The 24,135-nt window shown below is 46.5% G+C and overlaps 1 protein-coding gene across 4 annotated transcripts in view; it reads left to right on the forward strand.

Moving 5' to 3' along the window:
- Positions 1-24,044, forward strand: part of LOC109870617 (probable ubiquitin carboxyl-terminal hydrolase FAF-X) — a 77,480-nt gene extending 53,436 nt beyond the window's left edge. For all 4 annotated transcript variants that reach the window (XM_020461183.2, XM_031800641.1, XM_031800636.1 and 1 more), the window contains 18 exons: positions 48-255; positions 433-653; positions 930-1,120; positions 1,369-1,542; positions 3,571-3,712; positions 6,930-7,133; positions 7,418-7,988; positions 9,086-9,209; positions 9,456-9,690; positions 10,213-10,342; positions 10,814-10,999; positions 11,145-11,365; positions 13,299-13,387; positions 13,678-13,834; positions 14,039-14,251; positions 16,602-16,715; positions 22,132-22,236; positions 22,381-24,044. In XM_020461183.2, the coding sequence (XP_020316772.2) occupies positions 48-255; positions 433-653; positions 930-1,120; positions 1,369-1,542; positions 3,571-3,712; positions 6,930-7,133; positions 7,418-7,988; positions 9,086-9,209; positions 9,456-9,690; positions 10,213-10,342; positions 10,814-10,999; positions 11,145-11,365; positions 13,299-13,387; positions 13,678-13,834; positions 14,039-14,251; positions 16,602-16,715; positions 22,132-22,236; positions 22,381-22,542 (3,447 nt within the window). In that variant the 3' untranslated portion in view covers positions 22,543-24,044. The remainder of the gene's footprint in view (positions 1-47; positions 256-432; positions 654-929; positions 1,121-1,368; positions 1,543-3,570; positions 3,713-6,929; positions 7,134-7,417; positions 7,989-9,085; positions 9,210-9,455; positions 9,691-10,212; positions 10,343-10,813; positions 11,000-11,144; positions 11,366-13,298; positions 13,388-13,677; positions 13,835-14,038; positions 14,252-16,601; positions 16,716-22,131; positions 22,237-22,380) is intronic.
- The last annotated feature ends 91 nt before the right edge of the window (positions 24,045-24,135 follow it).

Genomic DNA, 24,135 nt, shown 5'->3' on the forward strand with positions numbered 1-24,135 from the left:
TGTTTTAACTCTGTCCCTATCTCTCTCTCTCTCTCCCTTCTCTCCAGGAGTTGATGGACGACTTCATCTTCCCAGCATCTAACGTGTACCTGCAGTACATGAAGAGCGGGGAGTTCCCTACGGAGCAGGCCATCCCTGTCTGTAGCAGCCCCGCCTCCATCAACGCAGGCTTCGAGCTGCTGGTGGCTCTGTCAGTGAGCTGTGTCCGGAACCTCAAGCAGATCGTCAACATGCTCACTGACATGTACTACCTAGGTATTCATAGATTCATTGATTTTAATGATTTGTTTGCTCTGTACAGTGGAACCAATGGAAGCTCCAAGTGATGCCTACCTCTAAATATTTGAGACATTTGACCCAGGTCGTTGCCTCCCCTCCCCTGTCAGGTGTGAAGCCCACATATAAATATTATTGTCGCTGTTTGATCAACAGGTTGTGAAGCTCTGACAGAGTGGGAGTATCTCCCTCCGGTGGGGCCGCGGCCCACTAAAGGCTTTGTGGGGCTGAAGAACGCTGGGGCCACCTGCTACATGAACTCAGTCATCCAGCAGCTTTACATGATCCCTCCCATCCGCGACGGAATCCTGGCCATCGAGGGCACCGGCACCGACGTGGACGATGACATGTCCGGCGACGAGAAGCAGGAGAGCGAGGTAACAAGGAACTGGTTTGGTCATAGGATTGATGTTTTAATTGTTGGTTGGTTGATCCGTGTTTCGTCTGCTTCATTTAAAAAACTGCAGTTGATACTGTCAGACATTCATAGGTTAATCATAATCTGAAATCAACTCCTTAGCTGAAACACTTTCATGGCACTGGATATGTGGGGTGTTTTCATTTACACACTATGTGTGGTTTGAAATGTTTTCCCCCATTGTGTCCTAATGAACAGGACCCAGCTTAACTCTGTGTCCCTCGGCCCCCTACAGAGTAACGCAGACCCGCGGGATGAGGTGTTTAGCTATAACCACCAGTTTGACGACAAGCCGTCGCTCAGTAAGTCGGAGGACAGGAAGGAGTACAACATTGGGGTGCTGCGCCACCTACAGGTCATCTTTGGTCACCTGGCCTCCTCCAGACTGCAGTACTACGTACCCCGGGGCTTCTGGAAACAGTTCAGGTCAGTGGAGACTGGAGGGGAGCAATTGATTTACCTGGTTTGGGAGGAAAAAGATGGGTCAAATATGTACCACTATGTTAAATACGATCAAATACATGACCTACGCTGGATTTAGTTTGCCCTGTACAATGGAACCAATGGTTTAGTCCCAAAAGTGCTACTCTCCACCTTTCTCTCATCTCCCGTCCCTCTCTCCCACCATCTCTTCTAACCTCACCCACTTAACTTCACCCCCTCCCCTCTTATAGGTTATGGGGTGAGCCGGTGAACCTGCGAGAGCAGCACGATGCCCTGGAGTTCTTCAACTCCCTAGTGGACAGTCTGGATGAGGCTCTGAAGGCCCTGGGTCACCCGGCCATGCTTAGCAAGGTGCTGGGGGGATCCTTCGCCGACCAGAAGATCTGCCAGGGGTGCCCACATAGGTAACACACAAACCGCGCCTTAGGAAAATATCTGAAATCAATTATAGTCATAATCTTAACCATTAGAGGGGATTATGTGAAACTGACTTGAGATCAGGTATAGGTGCAGCATGGACTAATCCTTATTGTTAGCGAAACTCAGGATAATTGATTTGAAAATGTCAATTTCTGCACAGAGGGAGATTGTTTGTAGTGGTTTAATTAGAGCTGGGCGATATGACATAACATTTGATATCTCGATTTGGGCGATTCACGATTTACAGTTGAAGTCGGAAGTTTACATACACTTAGGTTGGAATCGTTAACTCGTTTTTCAACCACAACAAATTTCTTGTTAACAAACATTGGCAAGTCGGTTAGGACATGACACAAGTAATTTTTCCAACAATTGTTTACAGACAGATTATTTCACTTATAATTCACTGTATCATAATTCCAGTGGGTCAGAAATTTACATTAAGTTGACTGTGCCTCTAAACAGCTTGGAAAATTCTAGAAACTGGTGTCATGGCTTTAGAAGCTTCTGATAGGCTAATTGACATCATTTGAGTCAATTGGAGGTGTACCTGTGGATGAATTTCAAGGCCTACCTTCAAACTCAGTGCCTCTTTGCTTAACAAAAAATTGTAGACCTCCACAAGTCTGGTTCATCCTTGGGAACAATTTCCAAATGCCTGAAGGTACCACGTTCATCTGTACAAACACCATGAGACCACGCAGCCGTCATATCGCTCAGGAAGGAGACGCGCTATGTCTCTTAGAGATGAACATATTTTGGTGCGAAAAGTGCAAATCAATCCCAGAACAGCAGCAAAGGACCTAGTGAAGATGGTGCAATAATATTTTTGGGGGTGCAATAATCACTGATCTGGCTCTCAAGTCTATGATAATGCACTTTTTTGTGACAAATTTATCTAGAACCATGCATAATACACATTCACTTATAATAACTAACTTCTTGTAGCAGGTATTAGGCTATAGAAAATTAACACCGGTCTCTTCAACAATCTCTCAAGCCCTCGTGCTAGTGATTAGCCAGCTAATCTTTAAGTTTAGCCAACTTGCCTCTATTTGCAAGATGACAAGGTTGAACAGTTGAGTTGTTATGAACATGCCCTTCTGTCTGTCTCCAACTGTTTGAAAAGCATGTTAGCCTGTCCACTTGGTTCAGATGTTTAAATCAAGTGGCCTACCTTGTTTCTCAGAATGAGAACGAGTTGCCAATTCCTTATGTAATTGTGTTTTATACTTATTGCACATTCATAAAACACAAACTAGACAGTCTGTCTAAAATGCTGCTAGCGACAAACTGAACATTCATTTTCCAGATTCAATGTTCATTTATACTCTCGTTTAAGTAGTGTCTTCTCTGTGCGCATTTTGAGTAGTTGAGACATAAAAAGGGTATGGTTAGACAAGTTAACTTCTCTATTACAGTAAAATAATGTCTCAATGTGTTTGTCCATATGACCGATTCTGTTGGACCAAACCTCAAATGCAAATAGCGAGTTGAAACCGCTTGTCAGAACTCTGTTGTCGTGAGAGGCAGGGGGAGGGGCTTGGTGTGTGTGTGTAAACCATAGAAAAGAGGCGAACTGAAATCTGTCCAAAATCAAGCCTATGGGTTTATTTTGGACCGAAGCTTGTCGACCTGCCTTCACGCCTTTGGGACAACAACTCACAGTGTTAGGGCGGAGACGTGCATCTTGTCATTTATACAGATCTCTGGTGTAAATGGGAAGGTGAACACAGCACAGAGGAGTGAAGGAGACGAGACCAAAAATACAACATGAGGACATAAAACGCTCATAAAAATACAAAATAACAACCTTGATTCTTGCGATACAGGCATTTGGAATATCGCGCAAAAACATATATCGAATTCATTTGATTAATTCTAATATATCGCCCAGCCCTAGGTTTAATGAGGTTGCTACAGTGTTGATGATAACTTATGTGGATATTGTGTGTCTGTGTGCGCGCGTGTCTGTGCGTGCGCGTGTCTGTGCATGTGTGTGTGTGCTCTAGATATGAGTGTGAGGAGTCGTTCACCACTCTGAATGTAGACATCAGGAACCACCAGAACCTGTTGGACTCTATGGAGCAGTATGTCAAGGGAGACCTGCTGGAGGGAGCCAACGCATACCACTGTGAGAAGTGCAACAAGAAGGTGAGACAACTCACCTTGGCCTGATCAGTCAGCGACTTGAATGCTGATGTCTGTCTGAGCCGGAGATGGCTGACCTAACTGGGGTAGTCCTGCTCTGAAGCACACAGCTGTTTGATTGTTTAACTGTGGTAGGTCTACTGTGTAGTCTATTTCTGAACCACTCCAAATAATATATTCTAATCACATCTTTTTCCAACCAGCTACAATGCATTCGGAAAGTATTCAGACCCCTTGACTTTTCCACATTTGGTTACGTTACAGCCTTATTCTAAAATGGATTAAATAGTTTTTTTTCCTGTTCTCAATCTACACACTGCCCCATAATGACAAAGTGGAAAAACTGGTTTTTAGAAAGTTTTGTATATGTATTAAAAGTAAAAAACTGATCACATTTACGTAAGTATTCAGACTCTTTACTCAGCACTGTTGAATCACCTTTGGCAGTGATTATATTCTCATGTCTTCTTGGGTATGACGCTACAAGCTTGGCACACCTGTTTTTGGAGAGTTTCTCACATTCTTCTCTGCAGATCCTCTCAAGCTCTGTCAGGCTGGATGGGGAGTGTCGCTGCACAGCTATTTTCAGGTCTCTAGTGATGTTCAATTCCGTGCTCTGGCTTGACCATTCAAGGACTTTCATAGTCTTGTCCCGAAGCCACTGTGTTGTCTTGGCCCCAGCCTGAGGTCCTGAGAACTCTGGAGCAGGTTTTCATCAAGTATCTCTCTGTACTTTGCTCTGTTCAGTTCATGGTCTCCCAGTCCCTGCCACTGAAAAATATCCCCACAGCATGATGCTTCCACCAACATGCTTCACCGTAGGGATGGTGCCAGGTTACCTCCAGACGTGACGTTTGGCATTCAGGCCAACGAGTTCAGTCTTGGTTTCATCAGACCAGAGAATCTTGTTTCTCATTGTCTGAAAGTCCTTTAGGTGCCTTTTGGCAAACGCCAAGAGAGGCTGTCATGTGCCTTTTTACTGAGGAATGGCTTCAGTCTGGCCATTCTACCATAAAGGCCTGATTGGTGGAGTGCTGCATAGATGGGAGAACCTTCCAGAAGGACAACCATCTCCACAGAGGAACTCTGGAGCTCTCAGTGACCATCATTGCTCAGTTTGGCTGGGCAGCTAGCTCTAGGAATAGTCTTGGTGCTTCCAAACTTCTTTCATTTAAGAATGATGGAGGCCACTGTGTTCTTGGGGACCTTCAATGTGGCAGACATGTTTTGGTACCCTTCTCCACATCTGTCTCTCGACACAATCCTTCGACCTCATGGTTTGGTTTTTGCTCTGACCTGCCCTGTCAAATGTGGGACCGTTATATAGACAGGTGTGTGCCTTCCAAATCATGTCCAATCAATTGAATTTACTAAAAGGTGGACTCCAATCACATTGTAGAATCATCTCAAGGATGCTCAATGGAAACCGGATGCATTTGAGCTCTTTGTGGAGTCTTCTAGCAAAGAGTTTGAATACTTATGTAAGTAAGGTATTTCTGTTTTTTATTTTGAATACATTTGCAGAAATTTTCTCAAATTGCTTTGTTGTTATGGGGTGTTGTGTGTAGATTGAGTATAAAAAAAAAAATGTAATCAATTTTAGAATAAGGCCATAACATAACAAAATGTGGGAAAAGGTCAAGGGTCCTGATTACTTTCCGAATGCACTGTACTTTCCTGTAGGATTTCATGGGTAGTAGCAGGAACGTGTTGGTCCTCTTCCCCCCCCTATAGGTAGCAGACTAGTAGCAGTAACAGGTTGGTCCCCCCCCCCCCTATAGGTAGAAGACTAGTAGCAGTAGCAGTAACAGGTTGGTCCTCTTCCCCCCCCCCCCCCCCCCTATAGGTAGAAGACTAGTAGCAGTAACAGGTTGGTCCTCTCCCCCCCTATAGGTAGAAGACTAGTAGCAGTAACAGGTTGGTCCTCTTCCCCCCCCCCCCCCTATAGGTAGAAGACTAGTAGCAGTAACAGGTTGGTCCTCTCCCCCCCTATAGGTAGAAGACTAGTAGCAGTAACAGGTTGGTCCTCTTCTCCCCCCCCCCCCCCCCCCCCCTATAGGTAGAAGACTAGTAGCAGTAACAGGTTGGTCCTCTTCCCCCCCCCCCCCCCCCCCTATAGGTAGAAGACTAGTAGCAGTAACAGGTTGGTCCTCTCCCCCCCCCCCCCCTATAGGTAGAAGACTAGTAGCAGTAACAGGTTGGTCCCCCCCCCCCCCCCCCCCCCCTATAGGTAGAAGACTAGTAGCAGTAACAGGTTGGTCCTCTCCCCCCCCCCCTATAGGTAGAAGACTAGTAGCAGTAACAGGTTGGTCCCCCCCCCCCCTATAGGTAGAAGACTAGTAGCAGTAACAGGTTGGTCCCCCCCCCCCCTATAGGTAGAAGACTAGTAGCAGTAGCAGTAACAGGTTGGTCCTCTTCCCCCCCCCCCCCCCCCCCCTATAGGTAGAAGACTAGTAGCAGTAACAGGTTGGTCCTCTCCCCCCCTATAGGTAGAAGACTAGTAGCAGTAACAGGTTGGTCCTCTTCCCCCCCCCCCTATAGGTAGAAGACTAGTAGCAGTAACAGGTTGGTCCTCTCCCCCCCTATAGGTAGAAGACTAGTAGCAGTAACAGGTTGGTCCTCTTCTCCCCCCCCCCCCCCCCCCCCCCTATAGGTAGAAGACTAGTAGCAGTAACAGGTTGGTCCTCTTCCCCCCCCCCCCCCCTATAGGTAGAAGACTAGTAGCAGTAACAGGTTGGTCCTCTCCCCCCCCCCCCCTATAGGTAGAAGACTAGTAGCAGTAACAGGTTGGTCCCCCCCCCCCCCCCTATAGGTAGAAGACTAGTAGCAGTAACAGGTTGGTCCTCTCCCCCCCTATAGGTAGAAGACTAGTAGCAGTAACAGGTTGGTCCTCTTCTCCCCCCCCCCCCTCCCCCCTATAGGTAGAAGACTAGTAGCAGTAACAGGTTGGTCCTCTCCCCCCCCCCCCTATAGGTAGAAGACTAGTAGCAGTAACAGGTTGGTCCCCCCCCCCCTATAGGTAGAAGACTAGTAGCAGTAACAGGTTGGTCCCCCCCCCCCCTATAGGTAGAAGACTAGTAGCAGTAACAGGTTGGTCCCCCCCCCCCTCTATAGGTAGAAGACTAGTAGCAGTAACAGGTTTGTCCTCTTCCCCCCCTCCCCCCCTATAGAGAAGACTAGTAGCAGTAACAGGTTTGTCCTCTTCCCCTCCTCCCTCCAGGTGGACACAGTGAAGCGTCTGCTGATCAAGAAGCTTCCTCCAGTGCTGGCCATCCAGCTGAAGAGGTTTGACTACGACTGGGAGAGGGAGTGTGCCATCAAGTTCAATGACTACTTTGAGTTCCCCAGGGAGCTGGACATGGAGCCCTACACTGTAGCCGGGGTGGCCAAGCTGGAGGGGGACGACGTCAACCCAGAGAATCAGGTTAAGGATGGCATGATGTTCACACAGATTATTACATTATTGGGTGTAAAAATGAATACTGGGGGTGTAAAAATGGAATACATTTTCATGTGTTCATAATGACGTAGTTTCAAATATCTGAAATATTTGATGTAATTCAGATGGGACCACATTTAAACTGTCCCTTTTTAAATGGACCAATTGTGGTTTACTGGAACATCAATTATTGCGATAAATACAGATATGGCAATACACTGAATTAGCGCTTTACTAAACTGATCATCCGTATGGTGTCCTGCCACCAGGTGATCCAGCAGAACGAGCCCTCTGATCCAGAGCCCCCGGGCAGCTCCAAGTACCGCCTGGTGGGGGTGCTGGTCCACTCAGGCCAGGCCAGCGGCGGACACTACTACTCCTACATCACGCAGAGGAACGTGGGCGTGGCCGACGGCGAGCGGAACCGCTGGTACAAGTTTGACGACGGAGACGTGACTGAGTGCAAGATGGACGACGAGGAGGAGATGAAGAACCAGTGCTTCGGAGGGGAGTACATGGGCGAGGTGTTTGACCACATGATGAAGAGGATGTCCTACCGGCGCCAGAAACGCTGGTGGAATGCCTACATCCTCTTCTACGAACGCATGGACTCATTGGACAAGGACAGTGAGCTGGTCAAGTACATCCAGGAGCTGACCATCTCGTCCTCGTCCAACAACAAGCCGTCGCACCAGGTCAAGATGCCCAACGTGATCGAGTGCAGCGTGCGCAAGCAGAACGTGCAGTTCATGCACAACCGTATGCAATACAGCCTGGAGTATTTCCAGTTTGTTAAGAAACTTCTGACCTGTAACAGTGTCTATTTAAACCCTCCGCCAGGTACGTGGAACACACACACACTGGCTTCAATATACCTTCTAGAGCTCTATTTAAGGCAGGTGCTGTTGATCCTACACTGAGGTTCTGTTTGTCTCCATTGTTCCCTCTTGTTTTGGCCCTTGCTAGTCATGGCTCTACGTGGACATTTTTCCACTGTAGAGCCATTCTATTGTGTACAACCCAAGAAGAGAGAGTGCTTTCACAGTGCACAAATTACAAAAGCAGATCACTGTGAAAGTCCCAGCCTCACTCCTTAGTATAGCTAACTCTCAGCCATGTTACAGTAGCCCCAGTAGTACCATAAAAATACCTTTTATCACTGTAATAACAATAGAAGACTTTTGCCATTTTAATAGCTGATATTTTCATTCCTTTCAATATTTAATCAAATAAATATATACCTTTTTAATCTTACCACTGGTAATATGCATACAGATTTACCACTCTCTTGGAGAGTTGCATAGAGAGGGAGAGTATAGGATGGCAGAGCTGAACATTACATTGGCTGACGGTAAACTGCGGCAATTTCCTCTGACTTACGAAGTTAATATGAGCCAATGCATTATTAATGCAACCAGCCAGCCAGGCAACAGTATACGTCTATCTATCCATCTGGCTGGCTGGCAAATTAACTAACTACTGCAGGGTTAGCCATCAGTGTAAAAGCACTTGGTTGGGATGAAATTCTTCAGCTCATCAATTATGTATGTATGTGGTGCTGGTTTCTTTTTGGTGTCTTGTGTGCGAACTGGCAACTCTTATCGTTAATGTCTCCAATTTCAGCCTGTTATTAAGGAGTAAGCAGCAGACGTGGTCATAGGGCTCTATTTAAACAGTGAGATTTTAGGATTCTGCTCCAGTGAGTGACTCACACATTACCTCTGAAATTGAAATAACTCCCTGTGTGAAGATCAAGAATAGGCTAGTCTCTGGCGCTCCAGGTTTCTTCATAATCACTTGCATCCACTGAGGAAACCTTCATTTTCGTAAAAAAAATGTATGACCAATGTTTTTATTGAAATGTTCCAGTATGGAAGTCTGACGTTAAGTTGTGACTAAAGTCTGAACCGATGTTTTATGTTGTGTGGTTGTATCAGGACAAGACCATCTACTGCCCGATGCAGAGGAGATGGCTATGATTAGTGTTCAGCTGGCTGCTAGGTTCCTCTTCAGCACTGGTTTCCACACCAAGAAAGTAGTGAGGGGGGCCGCCAGTGACTGGTGAGTTCTGTCGATCTGCCTGACCTTTCAACCTTGACCTGTGTTCATATATGGAGTGGAGTGAATCATCTTTCTGTTTTCTTATTCTCTTTGTTTTCCTCCTCTCTCACAACTGTCTGCATCTATCCCTGTCTCTACAGTCTCTCTCTTTCTCTCCACTCTACCTTGCATCATTCTCTCTCCATCTAAATCTCTCACCCATGTCCTTAACCCACGGTGTATATCTGTTTCTTTCTCCATCTCCAGGTATGATGCGCTGTGCGTCCTGCTGAGACACAGTAAGAATGTACGCTACTGGTTTGCACAAAACATCCTGTTTGCCTACGCCAACCGCTTCTCCGAGTACCTGCTGGAGTGCCCCAGCGCTGAGGTCCGGGGCGCGTTCGCCAAACTCATCGTCTTCATCGCACACTTCTCCCTTCAAGACGGACCCTGCCCCCCGCCCACAGCATCCCCTGCCGGCGCCTCCACCCAATCACAGGTGAATGACTGTTTCTCCTGGGCCTAAAAAACTAAATGGTTAATGACTGGTTCTCCTGGGCCTAAAAAACTAAATGGTGAATGACTGGTTCTCCTGGGCCTAAAAAACAAAATGGTGAATGACTGGTTCTCCTGGTCCTAAAAAACAAAATGGTGAATGACTGGTTCTCCTGGTCCTAAAAAACAAAATGGTGAATGACTGGTTCTCATGGGCCTAAAAAACAAAATGGTGAATGACTGTTTCTCCTGGGCCTAAAAAACAAAATGATGAATGACTGGTTCTCCTGGTCCTAAAACAGAAACTGCCTATCAGGGAGGTGTTTAGTATGCATGAAACGGGAGAAATGTTTTGAAACCGAGCAGCTACTTCCTGGAATTGTCAAAAAACTATTGTCTTATTTTCGGCTTTAGTTTTCAAGTGTTTCCCCCGTTTCATGTATACTGAGAATGACCCATACAAAGCACTTTTACTCTGGTCTTGTGGAGTATGCGTTAAACTTCTCTGTCTGTCTGTCTGGGTCAGGCGTGTGATAACCTGCGTCTCAGTGACCACCTGTTGAGGGCTGTGTTGAACCTCCTCAGGAGAGAGGTGTCAGAGCATGGCCGACACCTGCAGCAGTACTTCAACCTCTTCGTCATGTATGCCAACCTAGGTAAGGAAAATATTCCTGTCATGCACACCTACTCTGACAACTCCTTGATTAATGGGTAGAGAGTGTATGGCTCACTGGCTATTCCTTCCACTTTAGTGGGCAGCAATGGACAGACACATTTCTCTTCATGCCTCACTTTCCCCTCCCTCCCTCCCTCCCTCCCTCCCTCCCTCCCTCCCTCCCTCCCTCCCTCCCTCCCTCCCTCCCTCCCTCCCTCCCTCCCTCCCTCCCTCCCTCCCTCCCTCCCTCCCTCCCTCCCTCTCTCCCTCCCTCTCTCCCTCCCTCCCTCCCTCCCTCTCTCCCTCTCTCCCTCTCTCCCTCTCTCCCTCTCTCCCTCTCTCCCTCTCTCCCTCTCTCCCTCTCTCCCTCTCTCCCTCTCTCCCTCTCTCCCTCTCTCCCTCCCTCTCTCCCTCCCTCTCTCCCTCCCTCTCTCCCTCTTGCTCTCCTGCCCTCTCTCCTTCCCTTCTCCAGGGCTGGCAGAGAAGACTCAGTTGTTGAAGCTGAGTGTCCCAGCTACCTTCATGCTGGTGGCTCTAGACGAGGGACCCGGTCCTCCCATCAAGTACCAGTATGCAGAGCTGGGGAAACTCTACACCGTGGTCTCCCAGCTGGTGCGCTGCTGTGATGTGGCCGCACGCATGCAGTCATCCATCAATGGTGCGTTCACACAGATGTCAGAGGTGGTGACCTCTGTCCGTTAACCCTGAGAACCAAAGACAAACCATTATCAGCTGGGTTGTATTCTTTGTATGCAATTGAGAAAAGGCCTTAATCTCTTTCTCTCTGTCTCTCTCTCTCCCAGGTAACCCCCCTCTCCCTAACCCGTACGGCGATGCCAACCAGACCACCCCGGTGATGCCTGTGCAGCAGCTGGTGGGAGAGATCCTTTTTGTTAGGACCAGCTACGTGAAGAAGATCATCGAGGACTGCAGCAACTCAGAGGAGACAGTCAAGCTGCTGCGCTTCAGCTGCTGGGAAAATCCCCAGTTCTCCTCTACTGTGCTATCAGAGCTGCTCTGGCAGGTAAGGGTTAAAACCGCTGAATCACACACACATGCTCACACACAAACACTCCATTATTTGCTCACACACACATAATATGCACATACATTTATACTGACTCTATATAGACACTCATCATATACACTGCTGCTACACTGTTTATCATGTCCTGATGCCGAGTCACCTTACACCTATACATATCTACCTCTATCGATCCAGTATCCCTACACGTTGTCAATATGGTACTGGAACTGACTGACCCTGTATATACACTGAACAAAAATATCAACGCAACATGTAAAGTGTTGGTCCCATGTTTCATGAGCTGAAATAAAAGATCCCAGAAATGTTCCATAAGCACAAAAAGCTTATTTCTCTCAAATTTTGTGCACACATTTGTTTACATCCCTGTTAGTGAGCATTTCTCTTTTGCCAAGATAATCCATCCACCTGACAGGTGTGGCATATCAAGAAGTTGATTTAAACAGCATGATCATTACACAGGTGCACCTTGTGCGGGCGACAATAAAAGGCCACTTTAAAATGTGCAATTTTGTCACACAATACAATATCACAGATGTCTCAAGTTTTGAGGGAGCGTGCAATTGGCATACTGACTGAAGGAATGTCCACCAGAGCTGTTGCCAGAGATTGAGTGTTCGTTTCTCTACCATGTCTCCTCCAATGTCATTTTAGAAAATTTGGCAATACCTCCAACCGGCCTCACAAACACAGACCGGCTTCTTCACATGCGGGATTGTCTGAGACCAGCTACCTGGACAGCTGATGAAACAGAATAATTTCTGCACAAACTGTCAAACTTCTCAGGGAAGCTCATCTGTGTGCTCGTCGTTCTCACCAGGGTCTTGACCTGACTGCAGTTCGGCGTCGTAACCAACTTCAGTGGGCAAATGCTCACCTTTGATGGCCACTGGCACGCTAGAGAAGTGTACTCTTCACGGATTAATCCTGGTTTCAACTGTACCAGGCAGATGGCAGACAGCGTGTATGATGTCATGTGGGCAAGTGGTGTGCTGATGTCAACAATATGGACACAGTGCCCCATGGTGGAGTTATTGTATGGGCAGGTAAAGCTACAGACGAAGAACTCGATTGCACTTTTATCGATGGCAATTGGAATACAAAGACACCGTGACAAGAGATTTTTTTGGTTGGAACCAAAACTCTCAAATTTGGACTCCAGACCTAAGGACAGATTTCCACCAGTCTAATGTCCATTGCTCGTGTTTCTTGGCCCAAGCAAGTCTCTTCTTCTTATTGGTGTCCTTTAGTGGTGGTTTCTTTGCAGCAATTCGACCATGAAGGCCTGATTCACGCAGGCTCCTCTGAACAGTTGATGTTGCCATGTGTCTGTTACTTGAACTCTGTGAAGCATTTATTTGGGATGAAATTTCTGAGGCTGGTAACTAATGAACTTATCCTCTGCAGCAGAGGTAACGTTAACTCTAGGTCTTCCTTTACTGTGGCGGTCCTCATAAGAGCCAGTTTTATCACAGTGCTTGATGTTTTTTTTGCGACTGCACTTGAAGAAATTGATTGACCTTCATGTCTTAAGGTAATGATTGACTGTCGTTTCTCTTTGCTTATTTGAGCTGTTCTTGCCATAATGTGGGGCATCTTCTGTATATCACCCCTACCTTGTCATAACACAGCTTATTGGCTCAAAAACCCTGGAATGAGTAGGTGTGTCCAAACTTTTGACTAGTACTGTGTGTATATATAAACATACCCCCAGTAATCGTCAACGTACTCAATTGAGTTGCTATGGCAGGTAATAACCACCCTAGGCCCATATACCCCAGTGGGCAGCCAACACCACTAGAAAACACGACATCTCAGAAGCGGTTGGTCTCGTCCTCTACCTCCCAAGTCGTGGTTTTCATATTTCTGTGTGTTAGATCTTATTGATAATGTGTGTTTTGTTATCCACCAGGTGGCGTACTCCTACACCTACGAGCTGAGGCCTTACCTGGACCTGCTGCTGCAGATCCTGCTCATCGAGGACTCCTGGCAGACACACAGGTAACGTCATACTCAGGACATTATCACGTCTTTGGTCTGGGAAAGATCACACACTGGATGCTGGGTTTTGTCCCAACCTAGTGCCAACACATCTGATTTAAACTCATCAGACTTGAAGTAACTTCTTCAGGTTCTTCAGACACACACTGTAGCTTTCTAGGAATAGGAATATGGCCGGTTTCACTGGTTGGTGTTTCTTCTCTGGCAAATTTTATATTTTGCGAGCCAACATCATCCCTGTTCTATCTGATGTGTAACTGACCTCCCTCTCTCCCTGTGTGTCTGTGTAGGATCCACAACGTGTTGAAGGGTATACCAGACGACAGGGACGGCCTGTTTGACACCATTCAGCGCTCCAAGAACCACTACCAGAAACGGGCCTACCAGTGTATCAAGTGCATGGTGGCCCTGTTCAGCAGCTGCTCTGTGGCCTACCAGATCCTACAGGTACAACAGAGACAACACTATGCACTAGACCACATGTCAAACTCAAGTCAAATCCGGCTCACGAGCCGATTTAAATCTGGCCCGCCGGTGGTTTGAGTATATAAAAAAATTAATCGCCATTTCAGGATTCTTAATTGCAATGCAAGGAAAAAGTTATTAATAAGCACTCTTACAAATTGTGTTTCTGTCTCTCTTTGTCTGTAGAGTAACGGGGACCTGAAGCGTAAGTGGACCTGGGCGGTGGAGTGGCTGGGGGATGAGCTGGAGAGGAGACCCTACACAGGGAACCCCCAGTACACCTACAACAACTGGTCTCCACCCGTCCAGAGCAACGAGACCTCCAACGGGTACTTCCTGGAGCGCTCGCACTCTGCACGTTTGACCCTGGCCAAGGCCTGCGAACTTTGCCCCGAGGAGGTAACACTCGCACCAAATGCGCGCGCACACACACACAGGCACTATACGACACACACACATACAACCCAAAGGTAATATCTAACATGGATGCATGACTTAAATGGTGGTAGTTGAAGTAGTGATAGTCTCAGATGATGTATTTTGGGAAAGATGCACCATTCTGACCTTGGTGGTTTTTGCCTACAGAGTCCAGGTAATGTGGAAACAATGTACTAAACTCAGCAAAAAAAAGAAACGTCCTCTCACTGTCAACTGCGTTAATTTTCAGCAAACTTAACGTGTAAATATTTGTATGAACATATCAAGATTCAACAACAGACATAAACTGAACATGTGACTAACAGAAATTGAATAATGTGTCCCTGAACAAAGGGGGGGGTCAAAAAGTAACAGTCAGTATCTGTTGTGGTCACCCGCTGCATTAAGCCTCCTCTTCATGGACTGCACCAGATTTACCAGTTCTTGCTGTGAGATGTTACCCCACTCTTCCAACAAGGCACCTGCAAGTTCCCGGTCATTTCTTGAGGGAATGGCCCGAGCCCTCACCCTCCGATCCAACAGGTCCCAGACATGCTCAATGGAATTGATATCCGGGCTTTTCGCTGGCCATGGCAGAACACTGACATTCCTGTCTTGCAGAAAATCACGCACAGAATGAGCAGTATGACTGGTGGCATTGTCATGCTGGAGGGTCATGTCCGGAAGGGTACCACATGAAGGAGGAGGATGTCTAACCTGTAAAGCACAGCGTTGAGATTGCCTGCAATGACAACAAGCTCAGTCCGATGGTGCTGCGACACACCGCCCCAGACCATGACGGACCCTCCACCTCCAAATCGATCCCGCTCCAGAGTATAGGCATCGGTGTAACGCTCATTCCTTCGACGATAAACTTGAATCCAACCATCACCCCTGGAGAGACAAAACCCCGACTCGTCAGTGAAGACCACTTTTTCCCAGTTCTGTCTTGTCCAGCCGCCCATAGGCGGCTTTGTTGCCGGTGAGGACCTGCCTTACAACAGGCCTACAAGCCCTCAGTCCAGTCTCACTCAGCCTATTGCGGACAGTCTGAGCACTGATGGAGGGATTGTGCGTTCCAGGTGGAACTCAGGCAGTTGTTGTTGCCATCCTGTACCTGTCCCGCAGGTGTGATGTTCGGCTGTACCGATCCTGTGCAGGTGTTTTTACACGTGGTCTGACACTGTGAGGATGATCAGCTATCCGTCCTGTCTCCCTGTAGTGCAGTCTTAGGCCTCTCACAGTACGGACATTGTAATTTATTGCCCTGGCCACATCTGCAGTCTTCAAGCCTCCTTGCAGCATGCTAAGGCATGTTCATGCAGATGAGCAGGGCATCTTTCTTTCTTTTTTGTGTTTTTCAGAGTCAGTGGAAAGACCTCTTTAGGTGTCCTACGTTTTCATAACTATGACCTTAATTGCCTACCGTCTGTAAGCTGTCTTCACGACCGTTCCACAAGTGCATGTTCATTAATTGTTTATGGTTCACTGAACAAGCATGGGAAACGGTGTATAAACCTTTTACAATGAAAATCTGTGAAGTTATTTGGATTTTTACAAATTATCTTTGAAAGAGGGTCCTGAAAAAGGGACGTTTCTTTTTTTGCTGAGTTTTAATGAATTTGTTAGTGTCGGTTATATGGAATCTCATGCAGCAATACAAACTATACTATTTTCTGCCTTTTGATGTATGGTTAACACGTTGCTGCTAACAAACTGTTGTAGGCGTCAAGTGTTGTAGTCATACTATCAAATATCCTGGAACTGAATGCTTTCAAAGCTCAAGTCCAGATTTTCAAGCTAATGCTAAAGTTCTTTTAGAAAGCTGATACCTGCTGGAATATGATATCTTAGTTATTTTTTGATAATCTTCCGAATTTGTGTTTATTTCTATAGGTAGGGGCTTTTTGAGTTTTTGCGAATGTTATTTCCAGCTTACACACCTCGTAGTGTACACAAACTTTAAACATGTTGATATGTATTATTATTTCACTGTTTCCTCTAGATTCCTTTGTTTGTGTTCGTCTCCTTTGCTGAAGCTCAGTGTACATTACAATGCTTAGCCTTATTAATCCTTACCATGAATGGCGATATGATATATGCTAACGTTACTTAAACAAAAAAACTGAAGAAATCCACCTGAAAACATAGTTTTATTCCCATAGAGCGGCGCACAATTGGCCCAGCGTCGTCCTGGTTAGGGTTTGGCCAGTGTAGGCCGTCATTGTAAATAAGAATTTGTTCTTCATTGACTTGCCTAGTTAAATGAAAGGTTAACTGTTGACACTTGTATATGTTACGCAATGATATCAATTATGCCATTTCAAACTAGTGTCACTTAACGAAGCCCGGGGAGGCCATGTCTGAAGAAGAAGCTGCCATGCGGAAATCGTCCTCGCCACAGCAGCTTTTGCCAGGGGACGGGACAGGACCACAGCAACACACTGTAAGCCCCTGGCACCCTCTTCCACTCTGTCCCCTCTCTAGGTGTTCCATACAGGGCTATGTTAGAGGTGTCTGTCCCCTCTCTAGGTGTTCCATACAGGGCTATGTTAGAGGTGTCTGTCCCCTCTCTAGGTGTTCCATACAGGGCTATGTTAGAGGTGTCTGTCCCCTCTCTAGGTGTTCCATACAGGGCTATGTTAGAGGTGTCTGTCCCCTCTCTAGGTGTTCCATACAGGGCTATGTTAGAGGTGTCTGTCCCCTCTCTAGGTGTTCCATACAGGGCTATGTTAGAGGTGTCTGTCCCCTCTCTAGGTGTTCCATACAGGGCTATGTTAGAGGTGTCTGTCCCCTCTCTAGGTGTTCCATACAGGGCTATGTTAGAGGTGTCTGTCCCCTCTCTAGGTGTTCCATACAGGGCTATGTTAGAGGTGTCTGTCCCCTCTCTAGGTGTTCCATACAGGGCTATGTTAGAGGTGTCTGTCCCCTCTCTAGGTGTTCCATACAGGGCTATGTTAGAGGTGTCTGTCCCCTCTCTAGGTGTTCCATACAGGGCTATGTTAGAGGTGTCTGTCCCCTCTCTAGGTGTTCCATACAGGGCTATGTTAGAGGTGTCTGTCCCCTCTCTAGGTGTTCCATACAGGGCTATGTTAGAGGTGTCTGTCCCCTCTCTAGGTGTTCCATACAGGGCTATGTTAGAGGTGTCTGTCCCCTCTCTAGGTGTTCCATACAGGGCTATGTTAGAGGTGTCTGTCCCCTCTCTAGGTGTTCCATACAGGGCTATGTTAGAGGTGTCTGTCCCCTCTCTAGGTGTTCCATACAGGGCTATGTTAGAGGTGTCTGTCCCCTCTCTAGGTGTTCCATACAGGGCTATGTTAGAGGTGTCTGTCCCCTCTCTAGGTGTTCCATACAGGGCTATGTTAGAGGTGTCTGTCCCCTCTCTAGGTGTTCCATACAGGGCTATGTTAGAGGTGTCTGTCCCCTCTCTAGGTGTTCCATACAGGGCTATGTTAGAGGTGTCTGTCCCCTCTCTAGGTGTTCCATACAGGGCTATGTTAGAGGTGTCTGTCCCCTCTCTAGGTGTTCCATACAGGGCTATGTTAGAGGTGTCTGTCCCCTCTCTAGGTGTTCCATACAGGGCTATGTTAGAGGTGTCTGTCCCCTCTCTAGGTGTTCCATACAGGGCTATGTTAGAGGTGTCTGTCCCCTCTCTAGGTGTTCCATACAGGGCTATGTTAGAGGTGTCTGTCCCCTCTCTAGGTGTTCCATACAGGGCTATGTTAGAGGTGTCTGTCCCCTCTCTAGGTGTTCCATACAGGGCTATGTTAGAGGTGTCTGTCCCCTCTCTAGGTGTTCCATACAGGGCTATGTTAGAGGTGTCTGTCCCCTCTCTAGGTGTTCCATACAGGGCTATGTTAGAGGTGTCTGTCCCCTCTCTAGGTGTTCCATACAGGGCTATGTTAGAGGTGTCTGTCCCCTCTCTAGGTGTTCCATACAGGGCTATGTTAGAGGTGTCTGTCCCCTCTCTAGGTGTTCCATACAGGGCTATGTTAGAGGTGTCTGTCCCCTCTCTAGGTGTTCCATACAGGGCTATGTTAGAGGTGTCTGTCCCCTCTCTAGGTGTTCCATACAGGGTGATGTTAGTGGTGTCTGTTCACTAGCACATTGACACAGGGAGAATAGCCTGGGCAGTAGTACCAACACACAGACAGACAGTCTGGAGCATAGGAGCTGGACAATAACAGATAGCAGTGACAGGATGGTCAGATGTCCACTCGGCTGTTTGCGTTCTGCTCCCTAAAGTGATTTTGTGATGACAGTTGGTGATGGCGCAAATGTTTTACTCGTCATGGTCTTTGGGAATATAGCCCGCTGAAGACTCATCCTTTCTCTGTATCCAGTGACTGACAAAGCAGCCAACTCCAGGTTCCTACTTGGCAGCAGATATAGAGCTGAGGGGATTCTAGTATAGACAATTTAAGATCCCTATGATGTTCCATAATATAGAGTCAACCCCACCAAAATCCAACATGTCAATATTAACGTTGCACCATCGACAAAAATTGCCAAAAATCCAACTGAACCGCAAACCGCGAGCAAACATTTCCTCTTTCCAGTAGCCGTGTCCCATTGGTTACGTAAAGCAGCACTGACTTCCTGGCTTCCCTTTAGTTCAGTTGGTCCTTAACCTAACCCTGTTTATCCAATCAAAACTGTTTGTTCCACCTCCCCTAAGCAAACTCAAACTATGGTGACAGAACTGATCTGATGATGAAGTGCTAGTGTTATGTGTAGTGTCCTTACTGGTGTGTTCAAGTGTTGAGACTAGGTTGGTACATAGGGGAAACCTGTGGTTTGTGTCAGCCATTTAAATCGCATGTGTTCATAATATATTTCTAGTCAACAGGACGAGGTCACGTCTTGTTATTGATCGTTTCAATCAGAAACATCACCTTGAATAGTTATAATTGTAACTACCCATAAAACCAGTTCTATAACAATATCTGGAGAGAAAGAACAGCTAGATGTCTTAGGACCACTACGTTAATTGACAATAGGCAGCACCTACTTTACCCACAGGTTATTGTAGGTTTACGATAGATTCATGATAACACAAGACTAACACAACAAGCTGTCTTCTAGTTGGTCTGGTCACAGGTTGTAATGTTCTAGATGTTGTCAGTCTCTGTCTTTATGAGCAGACAGACTCATACAGATACACGGCCAGTTGTCCCAGCACAAAGATGCCTGTCTAAAAAGGTAACGCTGGCATAACCATCATGGATTGAACACACAAAGTAGAAATCCCTCTGTTTTTCTCTGAACTGGATAAAAACTGCATTTCCATCTAGTATTAGCCCCAGCAAATTATCCCATATCAACCTTATAAGAAAGTATATGGCCCCGTCCCTTAGATGTTACACTATATACACAAAAGTATGTGGACACCCCTTTAAAATAGTGGAATTGGCTATTTCAGCCACACTCGTTGCTGACAGGTGTATACAATCGAGCATACAGCCATGCAACCTCTATAGACAATTATTGGCTAAAGAATGGTCTTACTGAAGAGCTCAGTGACTTTCAACGACATAGGATGGCACCTTTCCAACAAGTCAGTTCGTCAAATTTCTGCCCTGCTAGAGCTGCCCATGTTAATTTGTAAAGGCTGTTATTGTGAAGTGGAAACGTCTAGGAGCAACAACGGCTCAGCCGCGAAGTGGTAGGCCACACAAGCTCACTGAACGGGACTGCCGAGTGCTAAAGTGCGTAAAAATCGTCTGTCCTCGGTTTCAACACTCACTACCAAGTTCCAAACTGCCTCTGGAAGCAACATCGGCACAAGAACTGTTCATCGGGAGCTTCATGAAATGGATTTCCGTGGCCGAGCAGCCGCACACCAGCCTAAGATCACCATGCGCAATGCCAAGCGTCGGCTGGAGTGGTGTAAAACTCGCCGCCATTGGCTTAAGCGTTGGCTGGAGTAGTGGAAACGCGTTCTCTGGAGTGATTAATCACTCTTCACCATCTAGTTTTGACAGATGCCAAACGAACACTACCTGCCCAAATGGCTGGTGTCAACTGTAAAGTTTGGTGGATGAGGAATAATGGTCTGTGATGTTTTTCATGGTTTGGGATCGGCCCTTTAGTTCCAGTGAAGGAAACTCGACTCAACACGACGCAATCGCAACCACACTGCCCTAACCCATCTGGACAAGAGGAATACCTATGTGAGAATGCTGTTCATCAACTACAGCTCAGCATTTAACACCATAGTACCCTCCAAACTCGTCAGGAGTGGACTTCAGGAAACAGCAGAGGGAGCACCCCCCTATCCACATCGACGGGACAGTAGTAGAGAGGGTAGTAAGTTTTAAGTTCCTCTGCGTACACATCACGGACAAACTGAATTGGTCCACCCACACAGATAGCGTGGTGAAGAAGGCGCAGCGGCGCCTCTTCAACCTCAGGAGGCTGAAGAAATTTGGTTTGTCACCAAAAGCACTCACAAACTTTTACAGGTGCACAATCGAGAGCATCCTGTCGGGCTGTATCACCGCCTGGTACGGGCAACAGCTCCGCCCACAACCGTAAGGCACTCCAGAGGGTAGTGAGGTCGGCACAACGCATCACCGGGGGCAAACAACCTGCCCTCCAGGACACCTACACCACCCGATGTCACAGGAAGGCCATAAAGATCATCAAGGACAACAACCACCCGAACCACTGCCTGTTCACCCCGCTATCATCCAGAAGGCGAGGTCAGTACAGGTGCATCAAAGCAGGGACCGAGAGACTGAAAAACAGCTTCTATTTCAAGGCCATCAGACTGTTAAACAGCCTCCACTAACATTGAGTGGCTGCTGCCAACATACTGACTCAACTCCAGCCACTTTAATAATGGACAAATGTATGTATTAAATGTATCACTAGCCACTTTAAACAATGCCACTTAATATAATGTTTACATACCCTACATTACTCATCTCATATGTATACACTGTACTCTATACCATCTACTACATCTTGCCTATGCCGCTCTGTACCATCACTCGTTCATATATCTTTATGTACATATTCTTCATCCCTTTACACTTGTGTGCATAAGGTAGTTGTTGTGAAATTGTTAGGTTAGATTACTCGTTGGTTATTACTGCATTGTCGGAACTAGAAGCACAAGTATTTCGCTACACTCACATTAACATCTGCTAACCATGTGTATGTGACAAATAAAATTTGATTTGAACACTACAGCATACAATGACATCCTAGACGATTCTGCACTTCCAACTTTGTGGCAACAGTTTGGGGAAGGCCTTTTTCTGTTTCAGCATGACCCCGTGCACAAAGCGAGGTCCATACAGAAATTGTTTTTCAATGTGGAAGAAATTGACTGGTTTTCACAGAGCCCTGACCTCACCCTCATCGAACACCTTTGGGATGAATTGGAACGCTGACTGCGGGCCTAATCGCCCAACATCAGTGCCCGACCTCACTAATGCTCTTCCCTGAGAGTGGAGGCTGTTCTAGCAGCAAAGGGGGGGACCAACTCCATATTAATGCCCGTGATTTTGGAATGAGACGTTTGACGAGCAGGTGTCCATTGTCCATACTTTTGGTCATGTAGTGTATATGGAAACATGATCTCAGTAGAGCAAGTCTCCCACCATGCTGTGGAGCATAATACCCACTCACATAATAGTCTATTTTTTATTTAACCCTCCCTCAGTTGATATTACAACATCCAAGGCCGCCACACTCCTACACAGCGTGTCACTCTCTTCCATCTCATTCAGTTAAAATAGGCTAATGTTCATATTATGCTATTAGGCCAGTAGGTTTGAGTTGTGTATGAATGTTAGGTGGGAAAAAATGCATTGGGAATGAAAATGGTGCTAATCCTGGACTTCATTTCCCAGGAGCCCGATGACCAGGAAGCCTCTGAAGATCAGGACACCTCCCCTCCAGAGGACACCTCCCTCTACCCACACTCATCTCCTGGGACGACCACACAGTTTCAGCAGGTACACAGACACTATACTGTGACTGTTTACTATCCCTGTAAACGGAGGCTTCTAAACGAATGAATGACATTTTGTCAGAAGTTCCATCGCACATCAGTAGTTCCACTAAAAACCTGATTTTGTTTTCTCATTCCCCACGGACAGCCATACACAGGCCCTGCTGCCCAGCTCATGAACAACCCCCAGCACCCTGGCCCTGCCCCTTCTACCCCAGGCCCTGACCCCGGCCCAAGAGCACAAGAGAACTGGGAGAGCACTGAGGAGGTCCCCTCCACCTCCACGGCCCCTACCTCACCTAAGGAGTAACACCAGCACTCCCCTCTGCTGTACCTCCAGCCTCCTGCTCTCTTTCCTCTCCCCTCCAGGTGACTGACCAAGCTCCTGATCGGGACTGTCTTTCTCTTTGGGGTCTCCAGGGCAGGGCCAGGCTTCACAGCTCCTCTCCAGGCCCCCTCAAGTCTCTCATGCTACTGTGCTGCCTGCCTGGGGGTGCTCTCCCCTGGGTTCTGCATACTGGAGCCTGGGGCTGTCGACTGCAGAGGGGATAGTGTTGTAATGAACATAGAATACCCAGGCTTGACGATGCTGACACACTTGTCAACATGACGAAATGGTGTACATAGTGTGTTTGTTTTGACTGTTAAAATGACCCCCCCCCCTGTCAGGTTTGCTGTTCGGAGAGATCTTGCGAGAAACAAAAATAACAAAAAAAAACATATTTTTGTTTTATCACCCTCAGCAGTGATATTTGGTCTGCCATCGGACGGTTACCGGTCATTCACCTTAAGGAGGACACATTGTTATTATTAGTAAGGTCCTTGGCAACCTCTTGACCGATGCCAAATCAACTGACGAGCTGGGGTTGGTTTTAGTGAGACATGGAATGGTTGGGTTAACTTTTATGGTGTTTTGGTTGATGTGAAAAAATGGTGATGCAACATTGTTCTGGAACTCGTTGCCTTTTTTTTTTGGTAATTGATCTTTTCGGAAGTTCTAGTTAATATGCTGTAATGTTTAGCATGGCTTCTCACCCGAATAGCATAGCTCAAGGGAAGATATGTGATAACATCTGTCCTTCATCCACAGAGGACAATTCCTTATGGCTTTTATTTTCTCATCGTCCCCTTGTACATTGTAATTTTGAACCAATACAAAGTGGTTTTTCAATTGCACATTATTGTAATCCAACTAAACATTCGCCAGTCCATTTTTGTTGGGATAGTGTGCTTAGTATTCATCTATAGGAATTTTGAGAAAGAAAAACACCATGTATGAAACCCGATTTCTCTGCAGTCTCTTTGGCAGAGACTAGGCAAACGCCGGGGCTAACCAGGCTGGTCCACTCTGGGGCCGTAGCGTCAGACTTCTCTCCTTGGAGAAGGGGCACACTGTATCGGCTGATTAGTCGTGTTGCAACATGGGCTAAGTAATTCTTTAAGATTTAAAAAGGTATACATCAGTAAAACTATTTAATTGCTAACTTGAATGTGTGTATTTTGGGGATTTGTCTAAAGTACCAAATATTCTGCCCACCATAATACTTTGCTCTTATTTTATAGAATTTATTTTGTATTTCACACAAAGAATAGAATTTGATTTATAAACATTTTGTCCTTGTCTTATTTTTAAAGGTATTGACTGTACAGAGTTCGGCACCCTGTTTTTTTGCCATGGTGTGACGTTGAATTCTGGAGCTACAGTCGCAATGTGAACTTTCACTGAGGTTTTTTTGTGCACAGAAATATAGAAGCATTTGCGCCCTTAGCAAATAAAGAACATGGAATATTGTATTCATGTAACCGACTTGGTAAAAATGTCTATGTACATTTACTTTCTGGATTCTCATGTAGGCTACTGTCTAATTGCGGGTAGCTTGAAGGCAAATTATCCTGATTCCAT

Source organism: Oncorhynchus kisutch, linkage group LG2, assembly GCF_002021735.2.
Source record: "Oncorhynchus kisutch isolate 150728-3 linkage group LG2, Okis_V2, whole genome shotgun sequence".
In the NCBI taxonomy this organism is placed as follows: Eukaryota; Metazoa; Chordata; class Actinopteri; order Salmoniformes; family Salmonidae; genus Oncorhynchus; species Oncorhynchus kisutch.